The sequence below is a fragment of the Sitophilus oryzae genome, unplaced genomic scaffold, assembly GCF_002938485.1.
Source record: "Sitophilus oryzae breed Bouriz unplaced genomic scaffold, Soryzae_2.0 scaffold_806_pilon_pilon, whole genome shotgun sequence".
Classification (NCBI taxonomy): domain Eukaryota; kingdom Metazoa; phylum Arthropoda; class Insecta; order Coleoptera; family Curculionidae; genus Sitophilus; species Sitophilus oryzae.
Window position 1 is genome coordinate 641,122 of NW_022147424.1, and position 25,334 is coordinate 666,455.

The 25,334-nt window shown below is 31.9% G+C and overlaps 1 protein-coding gene across 1 annotated transcript in view; it reads left to right on the forward strand.

The window, feature by feature from the left end:
• Positions 1-25,334, forward strand: part of LOC115888646 (transcriptional regulator ATRX-like) — a 31,519-nt gene that overhangs the window by 2,753 nt on the left and 3,432 nt on the right. The window contains exons 4-14 of the mRNA XM_030908421.1: positions 513-602; positions 5,682-5,831; positions 6,915-7,154; positions 9,116-9,403; positions 12,878-13,174; positions 14,182-15,168; positions 15,346-15,779; positions 20,595-20,760; positions 20,818-21,180; positions 21,266-21,671; positions 23,646-24,046. Coding sequence (XP_030764281.1) covers positions 513-602; positions 5,682-5,831; positions 6,915-7,154; positions 9,116-9,403; positions 12,878-13,174; positions 14,182-15,168; positions 15,346-15,779; positions 20,595-20,760; positions 20,818-21,180; positions 21,266-21,671; positions 23,646-24,046 — 3,822 coding nt within the window. The remainder of the gene's footprint in view (positions 1-512; positions 603-5,681; positions 5,832-6,914; positions 7,155-9,115; positions 9,404-12,877; positions 13,175-14,181; positions 15,169-15,345; positions 15,780-20,594; positions 20,761-20,817; positions 21,181-21,265; positions 21,672-23,645; positions 24,047-25,334) is intronic.

Consider the following 25,334-nt stretch of genomic DNA (forward strand, 5'->3'; position numbering starts at 1 on the left):
TTTTACCAAGAGACCTTTTCTATGCAAAAACGTTGTAAATGTATAATTTTTAAAAAATTAAGCTTAACACAACGCAATTCATTTAAACCAAAAATTCGTAATACAAAACTAAAGTGTCAAAAAGAATCCAAATCTCAGGAAATAAATAAATGTGGCAACTTGGCATTTTTTACAGCAGAGCTACCACCTGAATACCTAGCGGTAAATTTAAATTCCAGTCAGTCAGCACGGCGACGATATGTACATGGCTGGCAACAATGAATTTAAAAATTGTGCCCTAGATTATGTAATTAAAAGCTAAATTAGTATCGCTTATAGACAGGGTGTTTAATCAAAAAAAGAGTGACGACAGTAGATGGCCAAACAATTTTATACCGATAGCTCATATTCTTTTATACATACACAACAAAAATTTTAGATTTCTACCAGTCTAGAATGATAATACCTTACCGCAAATAGCCCTATGTAGATTGGTGTGGGATGCGTAATAATATACATAATTTAATTTTTAGATAAATTAGAGAGTGGAAAAACAACTCAACAAACAGAGAGAGACGATAAACAGTCAGTACGACCGTCCAGTTGTCCTCCTTTGAAATCAGGTTTGAATTTGTATTAGTTATTTAGGACAGGCTTTATAATAGTTAATACCAAAGCTATAGAGGTGGGCAAAGATTGAACGAGTCGTTCATCATCAGAGTATTAAAAATGAATCGTGAGATACGATTCATCTAGATTCATAAAATTTAAACGAACGAGTTGTAAAAAAGAATCGTGAGAATTGAATCGGATCACAATGCGATCGTTCGTTTTTCTACGGCTCTTTCGTTCAAAGAGTCGTGAGAATTGATTCATTGCTTACAATACGGTTCTTTCATTTGAATCGTGGCCAGCACGGATCTATAAAATTTGAACGATGAGCCGTAAAAAAGAATCGTAAGAATTGAATCGGATCACAATGCGATCGTTCGTTTTTCTACGGCTCTTTCGTTCAAAGAGTCGTGAGAATAGATTCATTGCTTACAATACGGTTCTTTCAATTGAATCTTGGCCAGCATGGATCTATAAAATTTGAACGATGAGCCGTAAAAAAGAATCGTAAGAATTGAATCGGATCACAATGCTCACAATGATCGTTCGTTTCTACGGCTCTTTTGTTCAAAGAGTCGTGAGAATTGATTCATTGCTTACAATACGGTTCTTTCAATTGAATCGTGGCCAGCACGGATCTATAAAATTTGAACGATGAGCCGTAAAAAAGAATCGTAAGAATTGAATCGGATCACAATGCGATCGTTCGTTTTTCTACGGCTCTTTCGTTCAAAGAGTCGTGAGAATTGATTCATTGCTTACAATACGGTTCTTTCAATTGAATCGTGAAATCTAAGGCTACTGATACCGTGTTATAAAATTATGGTAATTAAGGGCTCATATTTTCCTATTTAATATAATTTTGCTAATATCTTCGGTTTGAAAGAAGATATCAAGATGCGGTTTTCACTGACTTTTAAGCTTTCATTACTCTTTACTGTCAGCTAAAATTACATATATCATCGCATTTAATTTTTTTGAAAAAACGCGCAATGTTTGTTAAATTGTAAGACAGCACCCCCTAGCGTCTACATTCAAAAGCTTACTATAATTGTTTATCTGGTATATAGAGTAAGAAACGCTCTTTTAAACGAGCCCCCTGTTAGTTGGATTCCGTCCATCCAGTCCGGAGTTATTAATATTTAAATAAAAAACAGATTTAACCTTCCCCACCACTTTATTTTGGCAGATAGGGGAAAATGGTTCTAACAAAAAATATTCAGAATTTACTGAAGATTCTGAAGCTATTATTTATCATAATTGTGTAAAAACTCCATTTTCTTATTTTTTTTTAGCAGTTGCGCCCTCTAGCGGCCATTCTACAAACTTGAAAATAATTTCCAGCAATTTCTCATGGCCTCTTTAGTTATGAATATTTTTTCCGTAGGCCTCACTGCTAATACTTTCCGAGATATAGCCTAGAGCTATTCTTAGTGGGACATCCTGTACAATAACTTTATTATAAGCAAAGAATATAACAGTAAATCAACGCACTGGAATATTTTTATAACAAACAAAAAAGGTCAACACTGCACTTTAAACTTCTTTATTTTTCCAATAGTTTATAAGTTTTCCATATATTTGTAGCACCCTGTATCTGTTTTTGATTTAAGCGTTATTTTGTATTTATCCAAATAATAATTAAATATTAATAAATTTATAAAAAAATAAAGATAATTTGACTCTAAAAATTTTAAATTAATTTATTGGAATTGAAAAGGTTTTTGATTTTAGTATAGTGTTTTAGTAATGTATTAAATGGAAATTTTTAGAGGGGGGCAAGCTGGGGCAAGATGTTAAATTAGTTTCATTATTAGAAAGGCTTAATCTACCTTGTGACATATATAAAGTCTTGGCCAACTTTGGCCATTTTTTTATTTTTCTACATACACATTTTTTTGCTACTAAATATAGTATTTAGTAGCAAAACACTGTTTATTTGTCTTTTATATACATTTGTTTTCCCAAACTTTTTTGACTATATATATCTTTTATTTTAAAGTGAAAACAATCGTTTGCACTAATATGTATGGTTAAAAAAAATTATTAATGTCTTTGCCACTTTTTATAAAACTAGGTTGTTTCACAAGAAATGAATACCATAATTAAGTCAGTGTAATATCTTCATTTCAAACTTTTCAAACAGACATATAATTAAAAATATTTTTTTGAGTTAGATAAAATATAACGGTCTGGACTTTAAGTAATTAAAATCTTCTACCAAAATTATTTAATTTAAAATTTTATATTTAAGTCAATGTCCAACATTTTATATTGGGTCTTTCCACTGTGCGGCGCGGCGCTGATATAGGCATAGAGAGTCGGGTACCAATATTTAGACTTGAACAAAAGCCCTAAACAAACATCATGGGCCTAAAATGCAAACGATAAGAAAGCTATTTACAAGAAAAAAACTTATTTATACTGTGCTTAGTACGGGAGTATCGGTAATGCATTTTTTTCACGTTAATAAGTTTGTTAAAATAATATTTACCAACTATAAACCATTAAATGTTGGACTAAAAGACGAAGTCATGTTTTTATGCAGCTCCAAATAAATATTGTTGGCCTCTGATTATAAAATGAAGATTGCTGTCTTTAAAATTATATGGGGAATGTCATCGATGTTCATTTCCAAGCCAACTGGACGCCATTTTTTTCGATCATACTGTATTATTAGCTATTTATTATATGATTATTAAATCGGAATTAAAATATACTAAAAATATTAATTTGGTATTAAGAGGTCTTTAATAAATAGTATACAGGGTGGTCCGAATTGTATTCCGGAAACTTCGGAAGCATCTTCTGCAGATAAAAATAAGTAAAAAAGTTCGTATAAATGTAGGCCCTAAAATGCTTAGTTTCGGAGATACAGGGTGTAGAAATTTTTATTTCGATTTTTTCCAAATAATTTCTGAAGTAACGTCAATATTTGGATGAAAATGGGTGTCTGGGGTGTTTTTTGACATGAGAAATTTGATTTTGATGTCAATATGACTCCTACTGGTAGAGGGCGCCACCTACATGTGTTTTAACCTTTGAATAAGAAGACTAAGGAAGGAGCATAATGCTATCTATGTATTCATGCATGGTGGGCGGAAAAGCCACCATAAAAGCTCTCTAGGGTGGGGATCCTTGACAGTTCTGTTTGACGATTCATTTGACACATTTGAATTTGATTTGAAATTTTGTGGATTTGTCAGTCTTTACGGAGCTTATTTTATGTTATTTATTATTTATTCTACTACTGATAGTTGTATAAAGGTAGTAAATCTAGATGAAAATTGTGGCAGAACTTAAATTAACAGTGACACTATCGCGATTTATCGAAAAAGACTCTAAAATAGTTGGTTGTGTAGCGTGCGGTAGATCTCGGCAAAAATTGAGTGAAATAATGGAACACCTTTTCGCTAGTAAGTGACTATATAATATATATACGTGTAGTAAACCGATCATTTATGAAATTCACTTAAATTAACTAAATTATATATTTTTCTTGCATTTTAGCTTTTATTTATTACTTGTCAAAGATTAGATGTCAAAGAATTTAGATACGTTAATTTGACTTACCTGCTTCAGTAGCGTATCGGATGTTTGTGTTAATAAATACTTATTATAACTTATCTATTTTTATTAGAATTATATATGTTTATAACAATTTTAATAACTACCAACATTTATTCACAACGTAAAATAAAACAACAAATTATTGAGTCTACCCCACGTCTACCCTACATCATAGTTTTACATTTTTTAAATAAAATTAGAACGACACTGATAAACCGGAATTTAAGTCGGCCATATTTGAGGCCCATTGCGGTGTACCTAAGATTTTTGATATGCTCCTTCCTTAGTCTTCTTATTCAAAGGTTTTAACTGTTTTGAAGCGTAATAACTTTTTGTCTGTACCTGTATAAAACTACCGAGGGGAAAAATATACATCTCTGTAATTATTTACGTAAAAAATATCTCTTTGTAAAAATCGCTACGAGTAACCGTTCTCAAGATATTTAGAATGGAAACAGTCAATACATGCCATTATTGACGAAAAAATAACCCATGAGTAAATAGTTATTTCACTGAAATAATAAATTTGGGAAATTTTTATTTTTTTAAATTAATCATAAATCTTTCTGCAAAAAAATGATGCTAAAACAGTTTCTGTTGAACTTTTGGCACAAAAACTTTCAAATTTATGATCTCAGTCTAATAACTATTTGGTCATCATGTTTAATTTATGTCAATGATGATAGGTATTGATAATTTCGATTCCAAATATCTCGAAAACCAATACTCGTAGCGATTTTTACCAAGAGACATTTTTTACGTAAAAAACGTCGAAAATGTATATTTTTTTACTCAGTAGTTTTATACAGGTAAGGACGAAAAGTTATTACTCTTCAAACCAGTCAAAAAATATGTAGGTAGCGCCCTCTACTAGTAGGAGTCATATTGACATCAAAATCAAATTTCTCATGTCAAAAAACTACCAAACACCAATTTTCATCCAAATATTGACGTTACTTCAGAAATTATTGGGAAAAAATTGAAATAAAAATGAAACTTCTACACCCTGTATTTCCGAAACTAAGCATTTTAGGACATACATTTATACGAACTTTTTTACTTATTTTTATCTGCAAATATGCTGCCGAAGTTTCCGGAATACAATTCGGACCACCCTGTATATGAATTGGATTGATAATTTAATATTATTGGTAAAATAATCAATCCAATTACGCCAGTGCTATAAAGTGTTGAAAAACACACGAAAGAAGTGTATATTTCTTTTTCTGGCTCCTTAAGTAATTGTCCGACCAAATTATCGCCGGTAGTTCAAATGAACTAATCGTAGGAGTCGATTCAATATGAGAAATTGAATTCACTAAAAAGAATTGTAATGCCCATCTCTACAAAGCTATTTGGTCAGTACCGTGCCGTTTAAATAAAATCTGCAATTTATACCAGGTGTTTACCAAATTGGGGAATTTAAAAAATTAATTTACTGCTTACTGTTTGGCACAGATTTTGTTCAAGTTCTAGTATTCTTTAGTCATTATTATCCACATTACGTGATAATTTTGCAGGTGCAGTGAACTACTCCTCTGGAACAAAGAATTTGTACAAACAGGGAAAATTACAACTGGGCAGTAGAGGAACTCTTAATTACATTTCTGGATCTGTACCTCCTGGAAATAACAAACCTCCCGGTCCAATGAAAAAGGAACCGTTAAAAGGCAAGAAACTATAGATTGGTAATACCAAATAAACTTTTAGTCACGAGCTACCACCTGAATCCCCAGCGGGAAACTTAAATTCCAGTTAGTCAGCCCGGCACTGAATATTTTCATGGTTGGCAACAATGAATTTAAAAATCGCGCCCTCGATTACGCAACTAAAAGTTTAATTGGTATCGCTTATAGAGTAGGTTATTTGAAAACATATATGTCGCAGGCTTATAGAATAATCCGTCTGTTTACACACAAGAAGGAATTTTTAAAATAAGCCTAGCTATTTTCAGTCACTTTGAAAATGATGATATTTTCTGTACTCTTCTGCAAAAAGACTGCCTGTTTTCAGTCATTTTACAAAATGTCAAATCGAGAATCGAGGCCAGGCAGATTAAAAAATGATCAAAGTTTAGTCAGCTATGAGCATAAGCATATTGAATAATTTACGCTTTAGTAAAAATACCCCATATTTTCCTATACAAAAACAATAATTATTTATATCAAAATTTTATTATGTTTAGACGAAAACAACTTGAATCCTATTTCATAAATTTTAATTATAAATAACATTATTTTAAATACAAAATATATTAAAACCTTAATACTAATATCTCATTTAATTATTATACTCTGTAATTCGATTCTGTGTACAGTTGTACAGGGCTGCTTCTTTGTGGAAATTTGCTTCCTTTTAGAGTAAAATGAATTTAGATCTTTATAATAATCATCCTCAACCATACTCTATTTAACAGAATTATCACTTTTTGAGTCATTATTTCCAAATTTTGAAAGAGAAGTTCCAGAAATGTCGTTGGACAAATTTAGGTTAGTTATACCAATCCCGCGTAAAATGTTTTGTGTAATGTGACTAGTTTTCATTAGGCATTTTGCAAAACGACTGAAAATAGGGATAGGCCCTTTGTAAAATATCATTCTTTTGTTAAAAACGCCGGCGTTTTATAATATGCCTAGTCTTTTTTTCTCTCTATTACAACACTACTTGAAAGGCATTCATCTCAATCATCAATCGCATATAAACCTTTCTGATTAAAGTAATCAAGTTTAACACAAATGACTGATCTTTTACAGATAAAGATGATGCGGTATGCAACAAGAACTTGAAACAAGACCATCCGATGCTGGTGCTCAATGTCACCCTACCCAAAATCGAAATATCTACCGCGTCGGGTAACTCGAAAGAGACCAAGGTCATATCCAGTTGTTCCGGTGAATTTAAGCTGTGGGGCAAATTGGAAAATGAGACTGTCAAATCACCCTCGGGATCTGGTCCTATTAAGGAGAAAAAAATACCACAAAAGCCTAAAGCAGGTATGGTTGTTCTCTTGTAACTTTTTCCGTTATAGACTTGGTGCATTTCGGTTGATTTCAACAAATTCCGACCGCAGCGCTTCAACCTGTCATGTTGATCGCATTAAAATAATATTGAAATCGTGGTTTTGTCATAATATTTAAGTACATATTTTAGTTTTTTGTTAGTGCAGTTATCGAGACTATAAAACACTCAGGTACTAGGTTTGTGTGATGTTACGCTGTTTCGGGTAGTAAAAAATAAGCGAAAAAGAATTCGAACTAGGCGTCGTGTTGTGATAATTTCAAATGTTAATAAAATTGCCGAAAAAATGTTAACGCGTAAAGGAGAGCGTAATTAAGGCGTTGTTGGCTGCAATAACATTCAGTAATTCAGCTTTTCCGGACATTCAACTCTCCCGAAACAACATTTTATAGCTTCATAGTTTCTCACACCGATTTGTGTGTTTTTTATTTTTATTTTTAGAATTTTTACAAAATATTTCCTAGCACTTTTAGAATAATCTATACTAATATATAAAATCCTTAGGTAGCTTTTTTCGTTTTCCTGTTATTACCGATTCTGAACCGTCCTAGAATTGTAATGAGTATGCGCAGAAGGAAATATGAAGACATTATTTCATTTGCGCATGCGCTGGAGAGTTCTAGGACGATTCAGAATCGATAACAGGAAAACGAACAGACCTAGAGACTGACATACTGATTAATCACGATCCTGCTCAAACCACTCAACGTAAGAAGCTCAATTTTGGCATACAGGTTGATTCTAGGGTGTAGAGGTTCGATAAGAAGGGATTTTTCGAAATTCCAGTTCCAAGAGGGTGAAACCACCCCTCAAATATTACAATATTTTTTATTTAAAAAACGGTCAAGTTTCCGAAAAAACGCTTAAACACTTATATGTTATTTTGTCTTTTTACAAATTTTAAGATTTTTAAAAAATGTATACAGGCTGTTTCGAAAAATCTGGTCATTGATTAATCACGATCCTGCTTAAAGCGCTTGACTTAAAAAGCTGATTTTTGGAAAACAGATTGACTTTAGGGTGTAGAGGTTCGATAAGAAGGGATTTTTCGAAACTCGAATTCTAAGGGGTGAAACTATCCCTCAAATATTAAAATATTTTTTATTTAAAAACCGGTGAGTTTTTCGGAAAAACTCTTAAACACGTATATTTTATTTTGTTGTTTTACATATTATAAGATTTTTTATAAATTTATACAGGGTGTTTCATAAAATATGACCATTGAGTAATCACGATTTTGCTTAAACTGCTTGACGTTTAAAGCTGATTTTTGGCAAACGGATTGGCTGTGGGGTGTAGAGGTTCGATATGGAGGGGTTTCTCGAATGTCAAATTCCAATAGGGTGAAAACGCCCCTCAAATATTACAATATTTGTTATTTAAAAAACGGTTAGTCTTTCGGGAAAACGCTTGGACAAGCATAATCTATTTGTTTTTTCTACATATTTTGAAATTTTTAAAAAAATCTTACAGGGTGTTCCAAAAAGTTGGGTAATTTCTTAACCACGATTTTGCTTAAACTGCTTGACGTAAAAAGCTTATTTTTGGCAAACGGACTTTTCGAAAGTCTAATTCCAACGAGATGAAACTACCCCTCAAATATTACTAAGTTATATAATAATATCGCCATATTGTTTTTTCTCATGCTGACATAAATGTGAGAAAATTTTATCCAGTTTGTATGTTAATGGAAATTCTTGCTTTGCTTTATCATCACCATTACAAATGATTAATTCGACGCGAACGAAGTCGCTGGTACACGTTAGTTAAATAATAAATTTTTCGTGTTCCTGCTATTTAAACCCGTCTATTTGTAAGTACGAGTGGTTTACGATATTCCCTGATGGTGGCAGCACCGGCGGAGAATGCACCAAGCCTATAACGGAACACAACGGAGTGGACAGTTACTTTTAGACTCATAAAAGAACTTCTTTAGACACATCAACGATGTCACTAGGCACACTGGGCGACAGACACTTTCACAAACGATCAAACCCGAATTATGCACCCGAGAAACTGGAACAGGCAAAGAATAAAACCATCGAGGAAAGTCCTAGAAAAGCAGTCTTTCAAATTCTGCCAGACAGCGAATCTGTAGTGATTCAGAAAGCCGTAATCGACGAGAAGAAACCAAAGGAGGAAATCAGATCAAAGTCGGAGAAGAAATATTTTTACAAGAAACAAGATTCGGAACCGGCAGAAATGCAAACTAAATCTCCACCAGGTACATTGTATTTATTTATAATATAAGTAATACAACGTAGTTAGTTAATCATAGTAATTGATGGCTACTAGGGAATGGTCTTGAGAATCTGTGTCCTGATCATAAATATACCAATTTATTCAGCAATAAAAAAAGAAAAACTTTACATATTTCCACACAGTATAAGTGATACCAAATAAACTTTTATGTCACTCATTGTTGCCAACCATGAAAATATTCAGTGCCGGGCTGACTAACTGGAATTTAAATTTCCCGCTGGGGATTCAGTTGGTAGCTCTGCTGTAAAAAATGCTAAGTTGCCACATTTATTTATTTTTTTCCTGACATTTCGATTCGTTTTGACACAGAGTTTTTGGTTTAAAAAAATTGTGTTGTGATAATTTAAGCTTTAAAATTTTTACTAGCACACAAAATTTTCTACTACACTCTTTTTAGAACCTCTTTTAGTGCAAAGTGTACAAGATAGCTTAATAGCTGTTGCAAAAAACTCATCGTAACCTTATTAGAATATTTTGAACGTGAAAGCGGTAGTAATGACCCTTTATGCCCCTTAAGTGCTGTCAAGGAGGTGAGTTTTGTTGATGTAAACAATAACTGTTTATATACCGGGTGCGTCTCAAAAGTGGCTCACCCCCTATAACTTTTTTATTTATTCAGATAAAAAACAAGATTTGATATGTTAGCATATGACATAAATTAGGATTGATTGATGTATTCAATTGTTTTTGGTCACTTCCTGTTTCACCGGAAATGAGTACAACTTTTGATTTTTAAATGGCGCCCACGGTATTTTTTTACTTTATTCGATAGACAATGACATTCTGAATAGAATTACATATGATATGTCAACTTTTGACATTTTCGCTTAATAAAAAATTGTATTTTAAAATTCAATCCAGAGTGCGATGGCTATGTTATAAACACTAATTCTTAATCAAGGAGCCTTGGAAAAATATATTTGATCGTCTAATGTTTTTAGTGTCTTGTCCTGGCCAGTTATTAGAAAATGTTGAAATCGTATTTTTAATCATATCTCAATTTTTTCAAATGGAACGAGGGTGGCTCATTAGCATATTTGGAAAAAGCATTTTTTTACGAATAATTTGATACCACACACTTGGTATTTCAAGTCAAATTTTCGTTACGAACCGCAAGTTATAATTTTAAATAAACCATATGCGAAAATGTCAAAAGTTGACATATGATATGTCATTCTATTCAGAGTGACATTCTCTATCAAATAAAGTAAAAAAATACCGGGGTGCCATTTAAAAATCAAAAGTTGTAGTCATTTCCGGTGAAACCGGAAGTGATCGAAAACAATTGAATACGTCAATCAATACTAATTTATGTCATATACTAACATACCAAATATCGTTTTTTTAACTAAAAAAATAAAGGAATTAAAGGAAAATATGTCAAAGTAGGCAACGCTGTGCCGGTCCAGCTTAACACGTCACTAAAAGTTTATTTGGTATGATCTATACGTTTGATTATGTATTTTCGATCAAAATTAATATACAGGGTGGCCCATTGTTGCGAGGATGTGTAACATTGTCGTTTTTAACGGATATAAAAAAAGTTTTCCGTAAATATGCATTGTTTATAAAGATGCATATCCTAAAAATATTTTGTTTTATACAGTGTGTCCCAAAAGAAGTAACGATAAAGTTGTAAGTTTTTTTTTAAATTGAAATCTTCATTTGCACTCCACAATTGGATTCGGCATAAAATTCTGCTATAGTACACTTTATATTAGTAGTTATTATTATAACAATGATGACAGGGACTAGAAAAATACCATAATATATGTTTTCATTTGTGTTTTAATTTTGTACTATAGAGTTTTACGTTTCATAGTTTCCTGTCGTTGGCTTACTTATATTATAAAATTACAGTGGCTTTTAAAGAAGTGGTCAATTTTTTTTAAATAAATTATGTTTTGAACGCCCGCCTGACAACAACAAACAACTGTCTAATCGATTAGTCTTAATCATTCCAGATCATTGCGTCAATCGTTATTACCACAAGATTGACAAAAAAACTCCCGCTAAGTAACTGTTATAGGCGCTACGATCTACGATTAACTTAATAATTATTATAACTTATCTATTTTTATTAGAATTATATATTTTTGTAACAATTTTAATAACTACAAATATTTATTGCCAACGTAAAATAAAACAAAAAATTATTGAGACTACCCTACATTATATTTTTAGACGTTTTGAATAACATTTGATCGGCACTGATAAACCTGAATTTAAGGCGGCCATTATAGGACCCCATCGCGTTTGGGCTAAGATTTTGATATGCTCCTGCCTTAATCTTTTTATTCAAGGTGCAAATTTAACAAAAATATAATCAGTGATTACTTAAAGACTATAGGCTTGGTGCATTTCAGTTGATTTCAAAAAATTCCAAGCGCGGCGCTGTATACGGCAGAAATCAGAAATTCTCGGTATGTATCTCACGCCGTCCCGGTTACAGTTCATGTTGATCGCATTAAAATAATATTAAAATCGTCGCTTTGTCATAATATTTAAGTATTTTAGTTTTTTGCTAGTGCAGTTATTGAGACTATAAAACACTCAGGTACGAGGTTTGTGTGATGTAACGCTGTTTCGGGTAGTAAAAAATAAGTGAAAAAGAATCCGAACTAGGTGTCGTGTTGTCTTGTGACAATTTCAAAAGTTAATCAAATTGCCGAGAAAATTTTAACGCGTAAAGGAGGGCGTAATTAGGGCGTTGTTGGGTGCAATAACATTCAATAATTCAACTTTCCCGGATATTCAACTGTCCCGAAACAACATTTTATAGCTTCATAGTTTTTTACACCGATTTGATCAAAAGCAAAAACGGATTCAAGCAGTTCGACGAAACAAGTGAGTAAACAAAGTGCTCGTTACATAATCAAAAAATTAAATAGACATATACTATGAGAGGATAAAATATAGTTTGCAATATTAATGGTATACATTTTTAATCAACTAATCATTAAATGTTTTATGAACATACCTTTTAAAAAATTCGTTATAGCCGAAATATCCCCAATTATGACCCCACTTAAAAAACCGGACATAACTATGCACGCTACCGTAGTTGAACTGATCTAAAAAGTTTTTTTAGCTGAAATAATAAATTATAATACAAGTTAGACCTTCTGAAGATTTATTTTATTTACTTTTTATTTTTATAATTTTCACAAATTATACTTCCTAACACTTTTAGAATAATTATATAATTTTTTTTCGTAAATATTTGTATATACTAGTTGTTTACGATATTCTCCGATGGTGGCAGCACCGGCGGAAAATGCACCAAGCCTATTTTGGCGCAAACGGCCATTAATACTGTTATACAGATTAGAACAGAAAATAGGCCAATAATACCATGACGCTGAAACTTGAAACTCTATCGCATTATCGCCGCCACTGTCTCTAATAAAGCCACTGTACATAAATACATTGTAAGGTGCCACTTCCCGCGCGCATCTCAGCCTAAAGAACTTCGCCGACCCCTTCGAAGACACCGAAGTGAGTTACGTCAGCCGGCAGAGGGCGCGCTACGAGATGCCTGCCAGGCTCCGGGCGGAGATCGTCATGATCTACGACAAAGACTCGTCGCAAAAGATCCGCCGCGACCAGAAGTTCAGACGGTTCAACCGGAAACTAGTGGCCAACGACGAACCACGATCGATCAAACCCAGCCCGATCTTTTGCGATCTGAACGGACGCAATTTCATCAAGATCAAAAAACAGTTTTTCGAAAGTAAGTGCAGGAACCATGTTTGTGTTTTAATTGTTCGTACCGTCATTCCTCATTTTGATATCACATAAAGAAATACGTCCCACGTTGGGCGCCAAAATCATAATGTTCATTAAAAAACTAATTACTAACCAATTATACACATTTTTTTAAAATTTTTCTTCTTGTATATGAAGCCAAGCGTCCAATTTTAAGGACCAAGGATGAATCAGACATACCGTAACTAAACTTCACACTTTTTTTTTTCGTGTGATGTCTAAAAAATACATAAATAAAATCAAAGAATCACAAGTTTGTTCAAATTGAAAAAGTTTGTTAAAAATGTATTTAAAAAATTGACACTATTAAACTTTCAATGCAATATTGCCCCACGTTGGGCGCCAAATCTCTTTTGTGTAACCTTTTTTTGTTACACCCTGCGACCAAGGATGAAATTAGATAGTATACAGGGTGATTCACGACGATGGTGTACGTTAGACGATTATGGAGAACCGTCGATAGAATTTTTTTTGAAAATTTGTATTTTAACATAGAGGCACCGGTTCCACATATCTAAAATATTTTCATCATTACAATGTTGCCGCATCATTTGAAAAGTGATAGCATCTTTGTAACCCCGGTATATTATTTTTACATTTCAAAATTTTTCTATTTTACTACCCTATACTTATCTCTAATAGTTTTTGAAATAAAAAATAAAACATGTACAAAATTGACAAAAACTTGATCTTTATATAATTCACGAAATTCAAACATTTTTACAGTTGAAATTTGAGTTATAAGTTAACGAAAGTCGATATATTCGATCTGTTTCTACCAAATTTCAGCTTTCAATCTACTCAATTTATGATTTAACCAATGCTTATTCAAAATCATATTTTTGCTAATTTTACGCATGTTTTATTTTTTATCTCGAAAACTATTCGATATATTAAAATGTAACTTTCACTTAATTTTTTTTGATAATATTGTAATATTTTTTCCAAAAAAATGTTTATTTTTATTTGTAGACGGCTTGAAACCTGACTTGCAAAAATCTAGGAAAAATATTAGCACAAATTCAAGTTCCACGGATAAAAAAGTTTTAAATAACTTCTCAAATACCCCCGGTACAAAAAAGGACGAGCCAAAAAAACCTGTTGAAGAAATAGGCGAATTGTTGATCAAAGAAGTCCAAAAAGTATTTCAGAAACCTGATAACGAAAAGGGTTTAACGCTAGAGAGTAAAACAGGAAAATCAACCAGTCCTATTACAAATACTGACAAAGCACATAGCAAGAAGACAGATATAGTTCAACCAAAGAACAAAGAAGACCTATCAAAAAAACCTTCACCAAAAGACCCAGACACAGTGAATACATCAGAATTAGGTAAAGGGAAAGCAACAAGTGAGGATATTAGTAATATACAACGTAAAAGTAAATACGAAATTCAGTTAAAGTGTTCGAAAAAAGATGATTTCAATTTAACTAAAGCTGATGGCAGTTTTAAATCTCATATTAAAGAAGTCGCAAAAAGGAAAAAGGAAGATTCTAAAGAGACCACTAAAAAAAGGATAGTTGCATGGCCTCATGAAAAACAGTCTAAAAATTATGAAATACAAATGAAATGTACAAAACTTGAAAATTTGCAGGAAGACACACCAAATGAGAAAATCAAAGAAGGCTCCACTCTCAAACCTACTCTGGAAGCAAAAAGTGATGCTAAACCTAAATCTGAAAACACCAAATCGGTTGCTAGAAGTCAGATTAAGAAAGTGCAAGTCGTGGAAAAACTTGATAAGCCCGAAGAGGATCAAACCAATAAAAAATTGACTGCGAACAGTGATAAAGAGTCCCCCAGATCGGAGATATTAGAGAAGAATATAAAGAACGTTGAGGAGAACTTGATTAAATTTGGATTCTTCAAACCCAAAACCGAGTCAAATGTGAACGATGTTCCACAGAAAGATGGCGAGCTTCCTAAAGAAACTGCGCCTGCGGAAGCCACAGAAAAAGGTAAGTTAACAAAACTATACTTAAAGGGTTTTTCACACAATTCGTTCACTAAAAGTTTACACAAATTATTATCTAAATAAGATCCCCAAGAAATGAAAATTAGAGAAATAATTAATAAACGAATTGTGTGATAAATTTTGTACAACAGTTTTCGCTAAAGTAAATATATTTATTTAGCCAAAATCGACCAACAAGAAGCCGCCGTTTTAAAACCAAGTGAAGTGGAAAAGCAGCAAACAAAGAGCAAAGAAGTTTCTAGTTCCGGAATTAAAAAAGAATCAACTGCTTTAAAATCAAGTGAAGTGGAAAAACAGCAAACGATGAACAAAGAAGTTTCTACTTCCGAAATTAAAAAAGAATCACCTGCTTTAAAATCAACTGAAGTGGAAAAACAGCAAGCAACGAACAAACAAGTTCCTAGTTCTGAAATTAAGAAAGAATCCATTGTTTTAAAATTAAATTACATTGAAAATCAGAAAACGAAATACAATCGTGCTGCAGCTGATGTTCAGGCACGAGATCCGGTAATACAAGCTTTAGAAGATATGAAGACCAAAAGCAAAAAGGCGTCGACATCTACATTGCTCAAGAAGAAAACAAAGAAGGATGAGGTATGAGACTTATATACAGGTTGTTAATTTGTCTATTACTCGCGGCAAGAGCTTTATGGTTGAAATATGGCAACCTCGGTCCGCTCGTCGATAGACGACGCGACGGGACGAGTCGACAGAAAACCCTATAAGTGCACGCGTTCTCAATAGGCAGTGTTGCCATTCTGTTCCCTTATAAGTAACTGTCCAGTTAACAATCTGTATAGTAGGGTGAGCCAAAAAAACTAACCTATGGAATTTATGGGTTAAAATGAATCTAATAACCGAGAAAAAAATATCCCCGGAAGGCAGGATTTTTAGCTCAATTTAAAAAGGTGTCGGTGAACATTCAAAGTTTTCCATTTAAATATATATATACAGGGTGGTCCGAACTGTATTCCGGAAACTTCGGCAGCATATTCTGCAGATTAAAATAAGTAAGAGAGATACAGGGTGTAGAAGTTTTATTTTTATTTTGATCTTTTTCAAATAATTTGTAAAGTAACGTCATTATTTGGATGAAAATTGGTGTCTGGGAGTTTTTTGATATGAGAAATTTGATTTTGGTGTCAATATGGCTCCTGTTTGTAGGGGGCGCCACCCACATGTGTTTTAACCATAGACTTAAAATAAAATATAGACTACACCATAGACTTAAAATAAAATATAGACTACACTATTTACATCTCAACGCGGACAGACAATATTTTTTGTACACATGTTTACTTCTGGGTACAGTCGACCGAGCCTTCCTCATCCAGCCTATGTTGTCACGTCTTTAATATTATCAACATTTTTTTTCTTGTTATACACATATATTGAGATATTAATACTACAGTTTAATAAAGTAGGTTTTAATATTCCAGAGATGTATTAAATAGTCCTTATACTACTAAATTATAAGTCGGATACTGTTTAAAAAGGATAAGTTCTTTACAATATGACAACACCGATTAGAGGCGAGGGAGCCTATTCATTCATTTATTACCTTGTAGTACGTGTCGCACGTGTGCGGTAAAGCTTTGTTGCCGCTATCTCCCCGGCTGTATTAACGCATTTTCTTAGCTTGTAGTGCTTAAGTGTTTATTTTATTGACTTTTTCTGTTCAAGAACTATAAAATATGGTTCGCCAGTGCCAAATTTGCAAGAAATTTGACTTAAATAATCCATTTAAGTCTTGAAACGACTTTTGACCGGTAGGCAACTCTCAATTTACCCATTGGGAGTCAGTGGCGTTGTTGTAGAAAGGCGCTTATTTAGATAATATTTTAGTAAAATGTAAAATCTGAATTTTTTCTCTTACATTACATTATTTACTTACTTACATTGTAACAAAATCATAATTATAACCCTGTTAATAATTAATAATGTTTTTATTAAAAATATATTCCGGTTTATTCTAAAATTATCTTCAGAATCTAAAATAACATACAAGAATTTTAAAATGATATTACATTATGAAACAATATTTTTTAATATACCGGGTCGTCTCAAAAGTGGCTCACCCCTTAACTTTTTATTTTTTAGATAAAAAAAACAGATTTGTATGTTAGTAGGTATATGACATAAATTAGGATTTATTGACGTATTCAATTGTTTTTGGTCTCTTCCTGTTTCACCGAAATGATTACATCTTTTGATTTTTAAAGGCACCCTCGGTATATTGCTACTTTATTCGATAAAAAATGATACTCTGAATAGAATGACATATCATATGTCAACTTTTGACATTTTCACTTAAAAACAAATCCTATTTTAAATTTCAATCCAGGGTGCCATGGTATTGTTAAAAACACTAAGTTTTAATCAAGGAGCCTTGGAAAAATAGTTTTGATCGTCTAATGGGTTTCGTGTCTTGTCTAGGCCGGTTAAAAGATGTACAAATCGTATTTTTAATCATACATATGTCAATTTTTTCAAATGGAACAAGGGTGACTCATTAGCATATTTGGAAAAAGCATTTTTTTATGAATATATTGATACCACACACTTGGTATTTCGAGTCAAATTGTCGTTATGAACCGCGTGTTACAATTACAATAAACCATATGCGAGAATGTCAAAAGTTGACACATATGATGTGTCATTCTATTCAGAGTGCCATTTTCTATAGAATAAAGTAGAAATATACCAAGGGTGCCGTTTAAAAATTAAAAGTTATAGTCATTTCCGGTGAAACAGGAAGTGACCAAAAACAATTAAATGCGTCAATCAATCCTAATTTATGTCATGTACTAACATACTAAATTTTGTTTTTTTATTTGAAAATATAAAAAAATTATAGGGGATGAGCCACTTTTGGGACGCACCCGGTATAATAAAGACAGTACCGAGTTAAATAAATGTAGTTTTCATTTTATCTACTTCCTATCACCTTCCTTGCTTTAATGGAACAGATCTATGTTTTCTCTAATTTACATAAGACATCACTTAACCAGAAAAAAAATTACAACAATCATATTTTTTTTTCTCTCCCTTTCGCCGATTCTATTATATCTGTGGAATAGATCCTGTTTTGATTAATATTAGGGGTTGTAAATGTTTGACTGAAATGAGTTTGACTAAAATTAATAATTTATTATTAATTTCAAAAATTACGTAATTTCGATTATAAAATTTCTTCTATAACGTGTATTTTATTATTTTTATCCTTTTTGGACTCTAAGACGTTTTTTCTAAACTTTTATTTAAAAAACCTGTCCTAAATCTTAATAAAATATAAAAAAGTTTAAATACGATATATTTTTAATTTAATTATAGCTTCATTAAAATAAAAAAATTACCCCGCTATGATACGGAGAGTTCAGGTGTACTTGAGAAACGAAAGACAGTGTTGTGTTTCTCGGCAGAGTCGTCAGGGAACGACCGTTACGACAGAGACAACCTATCTATCGCTCGTGTCGCACTCGTTATAACCTAAAACAATAACACAACAATAACATGACAGTGTCTGACCGCATGTTCCAGCTATTTATGAATGAGATGCTCAGTCTATATTTTATTTTAAGTCTATGGACTACACTATTTACATCTAAACGCGGTTAAACAATCTTTTTTGTAAACATGTTTATTTCTGGGTACAGTCGACCGAGCCTTCCTCATCCAGCCTATGTTGTCACGTCTTTAATATTATCAATATTTTTTTTCTTGTTATACACATATATTGAGATATTAATACTACATTTTAATAAAGTAGGTCTTAATATTCCATAGATGTATTAACAAAAAAAAAACACAACGCTTTATTGTACAAAAAGCCAAAACAGCTTCATCGACAAAGCAAAACAAAAAAGCACAAAAACAAATATACAAATAAACAAGTAAAAATGTCATACAATACAAATCAATTCAAAAAAAAATTTACGTCATAAAATTACAAATAAAACATATATGGACATTGCAGAACACAGGCGTATCTAGAAAATTTTACAAAAGGAAAATTGTAAATGGATAAAATAATGTTATATATTATAAAATCAAGAGTTATAAAATATTAAATACTAGACCTTTAACCAGTGTGTGAGATGATCAAAATTTTAAAATTCAAAATTGTCCATGATTAAATATCAACAAAAAAGTCGTTTACCGCATATAGGGCTCTCTCCAGTAAGTATAATTTCAGAGCTTTGCAAAATGCGGGAAAGAATGAAAGTGACTTGATATTCGAAGGCAAATGATTGTACATTTTCCTGGCATTGTACAGTATTGAGCCCTTAACTAGTTCTGAGCTCGGGGTTGGCAGATAAATATCGTGCTCCGCATTCCTAAGTGGATAGTTGTGAGAAGGCCTTTCCGGAATAGAGAATATGTGCTTGCGGATTAAGCAAACGGATTCAAAAATGAATAAGGAATTAAATAGTCCTTATACTACTAAATAATAAGTCGGATACTATTTAAAAAGATAAGTTCTTTACAATATGGCAACACCGATTAGAGGCGAGGTCGCCTATTCATTCATTTATTACGTACCTTGTAGTACGTGTCGCACGTGTGCGGTAAAGCTTTGTTGCCGCTATGTCCCCGGCTGTATTAACGCATTTTCTTAGCTTGTAGTCCTTAAATGTTTATTTTGTTTACTTTTTCTGTTCAAGAACTATAAAATATGGTTCGCCAGTGCCAAATTTGTAAGAAATTTTACTTAAATAATCCATTTAATTTATCAATAAATAAAATTGTTAAATTTTTATTTTTTTAAATTATCATAAATTTTTCTGCTAAAAAGTGATGATAAAACAGTTTCTGTTGAACTTTTGGCACAAAAACATTTCAAATTTACGATATCAGTCTAATAACACTATTTGGTTAACATGTTTAATTTATATCAATGATGACAGGTATTGATAATTTCGATTCCAAATATCTCGAGAACCATTACTCGTAGAGATTTTTACCAAAATACATTTCTTACGTAAAAATATCATAAATGCATATTTTTTTACTCATTACTTTTATACAGGTACGGACGAAAAGTTATTACTCTTCAAACCAGTTAAATAATATGTCGGTGGCGCCCCCTACAAGTAGGAGTCATATTGACATCAAAATCAAATTTCTCATGTCAAAAAATTCCCAGACACCATGATTTTACTTCATAAAGTATTTGGAAAAAATCAAAATAAAAATGAAACTTGTACACCCTGTATCTCCGAAACTAAGCATTTTAGGATATACATTTATCAGAATTTTTTTACCTATTATCGTTTTATCACTATGTGTTTCTTACCACTTTTCGTCTCGCGCTCGTGTGTCACGGCCTTGAATTTTGACCCCCAGCGCGCCTAAACAAGTTTCGCTTCAAAAACTACGAAAATAAACGTCTCACTATTTTTTTTTCAGGTTGAAGAAATAAATTCAGCCGCCCAATACCTTCTAGAGCAAGAAAAGAAGAAACGATACGAAGAAATGCTGAAAGGGAAGAAAAAACAAAAAAAGTACGAACAAGACGCTAAAATTGTCGCTCCCAGTATTGGAAATACCGATTGGGGCGTTGAAATAAAATCACGTAGTTCTCGCTGAAGACAAACCATAAGGAATTCTAAATCTGACCTTTTATTTGTAGGGACGCCGACCGAGGAGACCAAGAATGATTCCTTCGATGACACGCTCATGTCCAAATCCGAATACCTCAGATGGAAAGAGCAAAAAGAAAAGAATGAATCGTTCAAAGTCGACCAAGCAGTTTTGAACCATAAAATCAAGAAAATAGCTAACATTATGGCAGATACAATGAAGCAAGAAGAGGACAACCAGTTGAAACATGATTACGATGTAAGTTTGAAGTGTTCCAAAGTCACAGACTACAGTTTAGACGATCAAAATCTGTTAGAAGTCGAACACAAAACTCGAGCTCAACGTCTAGAAGAATCTATCAGGGAAAAGAACGCTAACAAAATCAAAAGAAACTTGGGTAAAGAACAAGATGGTACGTAATACATTCCTCTTATTTTTTTCTGTTATCTATTTTAGCAAAAAAATTAAAATCATAATATACGTATAATCAACAATAGATGATCACCGAAAAGGACAAAACTTAACCTTAACAAAAAAACTTGACGTTGCGGAAACGTCTAAGAATCTTAACAACACCAAGCCACCAAAATGTGCCAAGATTATTTTGCCTCTAAAGAAACTCCCCAAGCAAACATTCGAACAGTCGCTAGAAGAATATTCAAGTATATTGAAGAAGCCTGTTGGTGACGAAATAAAAACAGTGCCGAAAGAATTCAACGCTGAGAAGAACAAGAAAAGTACCAATAAAGCGCTGGCAAAATATTCTCATCTGAAGATAAGCTTCATGACTGTCAAACGGCCTGTCAAGAAGGATGAAAAATTTCTGCCGGCAGTTGTGAAAAAGAAGCGATACGTACCTCGAGGAGTCAGTAAAGAAGACAGAAATAAGATCATACAAATGAGGTAAAATAAATTTAAAAAAAAACGTATGTCACAGATAAAGTTCGTATCATACTGAACTATATATAGGGTTGTTCACCACATACGACACTGAATATTGTAGCTAAACGATTAGATTTTTACAAATTGTAAGTTTTGGGTTCGTTGAAGGACTATTAGAGCTACAATTTAAAAATATTTTACAATATACAGAGTGTCCCAAATAAGCCAAAAAATTATAGTTGTATTTTTTTAAACGGAACACCCTTATATTATTCTATTTTTGGATTCTACGATTGAAATAAAGGTAAATTTTATTAAGGTTTATTACACTTATGCCTTAACGTTTTTGAAATATTTTCAATTTTATGAAATTGCAGTAAAAATTTTAAGGCTTCATTTCTCCAAGGGTATCAAAGTTTTATACTAAATATTTACTGAATATTATTTATTGATCAGATATTGTGTTGCAATAATAAAAATTTTACTACTTTATACAGAGTGTCCAAAATTTATATTAAATTATTACTAGCTTTAAACGGCAATAACTTGCTTAATTTAAATGGAACACCCTATATATTTTACGTGAATCAGATGCACAATGTAATTGTCTATCAAATTGTATTATACCATTTTTACCCATCTCTTCAAGTTTTCGTAGAAAATGCATTTTATTATAATTTAGACCTCATTTATCACTATACCCATGGAATATTGACATTTCAGGTTTTTTATAGCACCATATAATATGTACAAAATGTACCGGTGGTAAATATTGCAAGCCCATTGGCATACAAAAAAAACTATTTAAATCTTTGTAAAAGAGTATACCAATTAAATATACCACCATTATTTCCGACCAAAAACACCAAAAATTAGTTAATTACATACTTTTAAATTGTTTTAATTAATAAAGTATTCTAAATAAATGTGGATTTGGCTCAGATATCAATATAATAATAAGTTATGAAAATGAACGTCTGTTTTTATAAATAAGCATTCGTCAAAAAATGAAATAAAATTTATAAGGTGTTACTTTTTACCACGTTGTCTAATACACACACAAAATTCAGTTTTTTAGTATTTGGAGCAATTATTATTAATCAACGTAAACAGTCAATTAATATAGTTTGAATACTGGGTTGAATAGTATGAATAGATCATATTAATTGGTCCTCTTTAACAAAAAATATTTAAACAGTTTATTTTATTTTTTAATTAAATAAGCGAACTATATCGACAATATTAGTGTCTGTACCCTTTGAAAATTTGTTATATCTTTAAAAATAAGCTAAAATGTCAATATTCCATGGGTATAGTGATAAATGAGGTCTAAATTATAAGAAAATCCATTTTCTACGAAAACTTGAAGAGATGGGTAAAAAATGGTATAATACAATTTAATAGACAATTACATTGTGCATATGATTCACGTAAAATATATAGGGTGTTCCATTTAAATTAAACAAGTTATTGCCGTTTAAAGCTAGTAATTATTTAATATAAATTTTTGGACACTCTGTATAAGGTAGTAAAATTTTTATAATTGCAACACAATATCTGATCAATAAATAATTTTTAGTAAATATTTAGTATTAAAAACTTTAATACCCTTGGAAAAATGAAGCCTTAAAATTTTTACTGCAATTTCATAAAATTGAAAATATTTGAAAAACGGTAAGGCTTAAGTGTAATAGACCTTAATCAAATTTACCTTTATTTCAATCGTAGAATCCAAAAAAAGAATAATATACAGGGTGTTCCATTAAAAAAAATACAACTATAATATTTTTTACTTATTTGGGACACTCTGTATCTTGTAAAATTATTTTTAAATTGTATTTCTAATAGTCCTTCAACGGATCCAAAACTTACAATTTGTAAAAATCTATGTGGTGAACGACCCTGTATAAGAACTTTTTTACATATTTTTATCTGCAGTACAATTTCCCGAATATAATTCATAACCACACCCTGTATACTTTGTTTCTATTCAAGATATGAAATGCTGAAGCAACTCCAGGAAAATTTCAACAAAGACAACACTGCAAACTTGCCACCTGAAGCCGTCCAAAAAACTGAAGTAGTGATACCTTACAAATTTGACACTGTAAACGTCAAACAGCCTGACAAAAAGAAAAAAGAAACTGAAACTATTGAGAAGCCTAAAGTACAACATATGAAAGGAGTTATTTCGAACGTTAGACCCAAAAATGTGGCCGATTTACAGCAACTTACAAGATCAGTTAGTGGTAGCAACAAGAAAACCGGTGACAAAGACGGTAAAATTAAGAAGAAAAATAAGGATGGACTGTTTGGTGATGGAAAAGGTGGTGATATGGGAAAGAGCAAAAAGTACTCGACTATGGCAGAGAAATCCGACGGTTGTGATGAAAATGGTAAACCAAAAAAATTACCCGGAACTCTAAATGAGGAGTAGACTTACTAAATGCATTTTGTCCGTTTTTTAAGATTTTCAACCAAAGGTTGCATTGCAAACTATATACACAGAGTTACAATATGATGCCAGAAACGACGTGTTAACTACATTTTATCAAATTCGAATTAAATTAGCGAAAATACCTTAGACTTTCTGTGTGTTGTATGTCCATTGGCGGTAGACAAACAAAAAGAAGTATGTCCTTGTGTGCTGTGGACATCATAGATAAATGAAAGAAGTTTAGATTGGAAAGTGCCCATAAGGACAATGTAAATACTATTTGGCGTTATTCTTACAACGGTCGCTCTCCAAAGCTTTTGATAATTTCGGAGCGGTTCGGCTTTTTCCGGAATTATGTCGCTAAATATTATTTATTCAAATTTATTATTATTTTCTTTTAATTTTATAAAAAAATACAGCGTGTTGCATACAAGAAACTTTATTTTATATAAGGACATGTCTGTGAAATACCTATGAAACATTGAAAACCGACGTTATGCCACGATCCACGATGGTTTTTGCAGTTCCCAGTTCACAACACAGTTTTTTAGTTTTTAATGCTACTTTTTCACAATTATCACGGGTTTGAGTAAGTAAAATTTAAATTAAACTCACAAGATAGCAATAATTACTTTGAGGATGGACGCTTTAAACACTTTTCGGTAATTTTTCAATGAGGGCGGTTTAATTTTGAAACCTTTTATAATTTTTGAAGATTCTGATTTTGACAAGAGAAAATTATTTGACGGTTGTTCGTAGCAAATCGCTATAGCAGCGCCAGATCGCGTACAGCGGTCGCCATCCTAAACAATTATATATTTTGATGGGCTTTCCAATCTAAATTTATTTCCTTTATCTATGGTACATAGTGATGTTAATATTTCAGAAATGTTTTATTGTTGCAGGAAGTTTCTGAAACTTTCGGAAATTTATGAAATATTAGTAAATTTTACAATTTTACATATTTTTTGTCGATACAATAAAGGAATAAATTAGATAGACATTTGATACCAACATGTAAGTGGAAAAAAAACAATAAACATAATATTAGTATATTTTTAATAAATAATACATAACCCATAAAAGTCATAAACATAACCCATAACAAAAATCATTATGTAACATTTGTATTTTGTGCATAAACCACGAACTATGACTATGAATTAAAAAAAAAACAAAAAAGCACGAAGTATAAATTTAAAAAACGTAAAACACAAATAACTGAATTATTCTATTCCGGAATATCA